Source organism: Chenopodium quinoa, unplaced genomic scaffold, assembly GCF_001683475.1.
Source record: "Chenopodium quinoa cultivar QQ74 unplaced genomic scaffold, ASM168347v1, whole genome shotgun sequence".
NCBI classification, from domain to species: domain Eukaryota; kingdom Viridiplantae; phylum Streptophyta; class Magnoliopsida; order Caryophyllales; family Amaranthaceae; genus Chenopodium; species Chenopodium quinoa.
The window spans coordinates 4,471,098-4,473,250 of NW_018743197.1; the positions used below are offsets into that span (position 1 = coordinate 4,471,098).

Genomic DNA, 2,153 nt, shown 5'->3' on the forward strand with positions numbered 1-2,153 from the left:
CATGAGTTTTTGCAAACTGGATTCTAGCCAGTCTTTCTTGACTGATAAGATCTTCATTACCAGGATCATTTTGCAATTTGACCTGGATATCTTGAAGGTGCTTTCCAGCAACTGCATCATCAACCTCCACACAAGAAAATCTACCCATCTTAGACTCTTTTAAAAACTGTTTTACCTCCTTCAGTTTCTTTACACATTGATACATAAGAGTACCAGAAACCTTTTAACACCAGACTTCCTTAACCCCAGGTAGAAAATCTGGAGAGTCCACCCAAATATTCACAAACCTAAAAGGTTTTTTAGTATGATTACCAGAATCAAACAACTTAATCACACAAGGACAATGATCCATTAACCCCGCTGGGAAGAAAGTAGCTTGCATATCAGCAAAATTCAGCATCCACTCATTATTGACAATAACCCTATCAATCTTTGAGCAAACTCTATCCTTGCCCTCTTGCTTGTTATTCCAAGTATAAAACATTCCACCTGTAGCCCAATTAGTGAGACCAACATCCCTTAGACAAGATCTAAAAGGCTCAACCTCGGCTAAGGACACAGTGCTCCCTATTCTGTCATTCAGATTCATAACACTATTAAAATCACCTTGTAAAATCCAAGTAACATTAACCATATTACTGATCTCAACAATTTGCTCCCACAGTTGCACCCTATCTCAAGCAGTATTCAAACCATAAACCATAGTACACTTAAAATTCACACCAGTAGCTTTGTGAGCTACCCAAATGTGAATCAATTGAGCTGCACATCTTACCACATTCACATCAAAAAACTGAGATAACCAAACCACCCAAATTCTACCTCCTTTATGGTAGCAATAGTTAGCACAAACAGACCATTCACTTCCAAACCTATTAAAAACATCACCAAACTTCACAGCCTTCAGCTTTGTTTCAAGAAGTCCAAATAAACCCACTCCATGGTGTCCAATAAACCATAGGACATTACAGAGCTTGCTGGCTTTATTTAGACCTCTTATATTCCAGAATCAAAACTTATCCAGTGTAAGAGTGAGAACATTCTCCCTCTTCCAGGACACTGAACCTGTTACCACTTCTACTAATTAAAAACACACCAGACTGCACTAACTGAGGTCTTTGACAAATATCATCAGTCTGCATGCCACCATTCAAGGTGTTTGTCCTGTTCCCATTATTCTGGTTCTGAATATCAGGCTTTTTAATTGGCTTCCCTACTCTTTGAGGCTTCTTCTTTTGTTTATTGAGCTGTTGATATTTCCCAGCCTGCAGCCCCTCCATTTTCCTAGCTTGCACTTTATGGTTAGGACATTGAGCATCATCATGTCCAATCCCACCACACACCCTACACACCCTAGGCTTCCATTGATAATTCACCTCCTGCTTGACTGTGTTACCAAGCTCATCAAGGAACTCAATGCATTCTGGTAACTCAGCATTGAATTTAACCTCCACCATAATCTGGGCATACTCCAGTCTTTCCTTAGTAGCAGTTACCTTATCAGTCCTAATAGGCTTCCCAATCAGTGAAGCCAGCTTCATAAGAGCCTTTTGTCCCCAGTATTTCAGGTTCAGGCCAGGCATCCTTACCCAAATAGGGACTAGGTCCACTGGTTCAGCAGAGAAATCCATTCCCACCACCCATTTTCACATTATTACAGGCTTATTATCAAACCATACAGGTGTTAAACCCAGAACTCGATCCCTTGCATCAACAGTCTTGAAACGAACAAGGAAGATCCCATTTGCCATTAATGAAACCTTGTCTACACCAAAATTACCCCAAAGTCTTCTTACAAACCCATTAATAACAGACAATGGTGGCTTGATCCCAATCACATGGCAAACGATTGCTGAATTCCAAAAATGAATCTCTGGCTGCACATCCTCAAAACTGATTTGTATCTTATCACAACTATCTCTTATAGGCCCATTCCTCCCCTCAGAAAGATTTACACCCTCAGAGAGGTCTACCCCCTCATCCCTAGTTGACAAGGGAATAAACGCGTCGTCAATTGTCTATCCCTAGATCAAATACAATTTATACAACCTAAACAAACCTAATACGAATATAAGGCAAGCATAGGGGTCGAACCACAGAGAACAGATAAACACCACCAAATGTTATCGACAATTAAGCTAGTCCGGAATAGG

General features: G+C 40.4%; 1 protein-coding gene across 1 annotated transcript; it reads right to left on the minus strand.

The window, feature by feature from the left end:
* Window positions 1–676: 676 nt before the first annotated feature.
* On the minus strand, window positions 677–1,631 carry LOC110733167. Its single transcript, XM_021913181.1, has 2 exons — window positions 1,097–1,631; window positions 677–993 (listed from the first exon to the last, which is right to left on the minus strand). Exons 1-2 carry the CDS (start codon window positions 1,629–1,631, stop codon window positions 677–679), a joined length of 852 nt encoding a protein of 283 aa, XP_021768873.1.
* Between the last annotated feature and the right edge of the window lie 522 nt (window positions 1,632–2,153).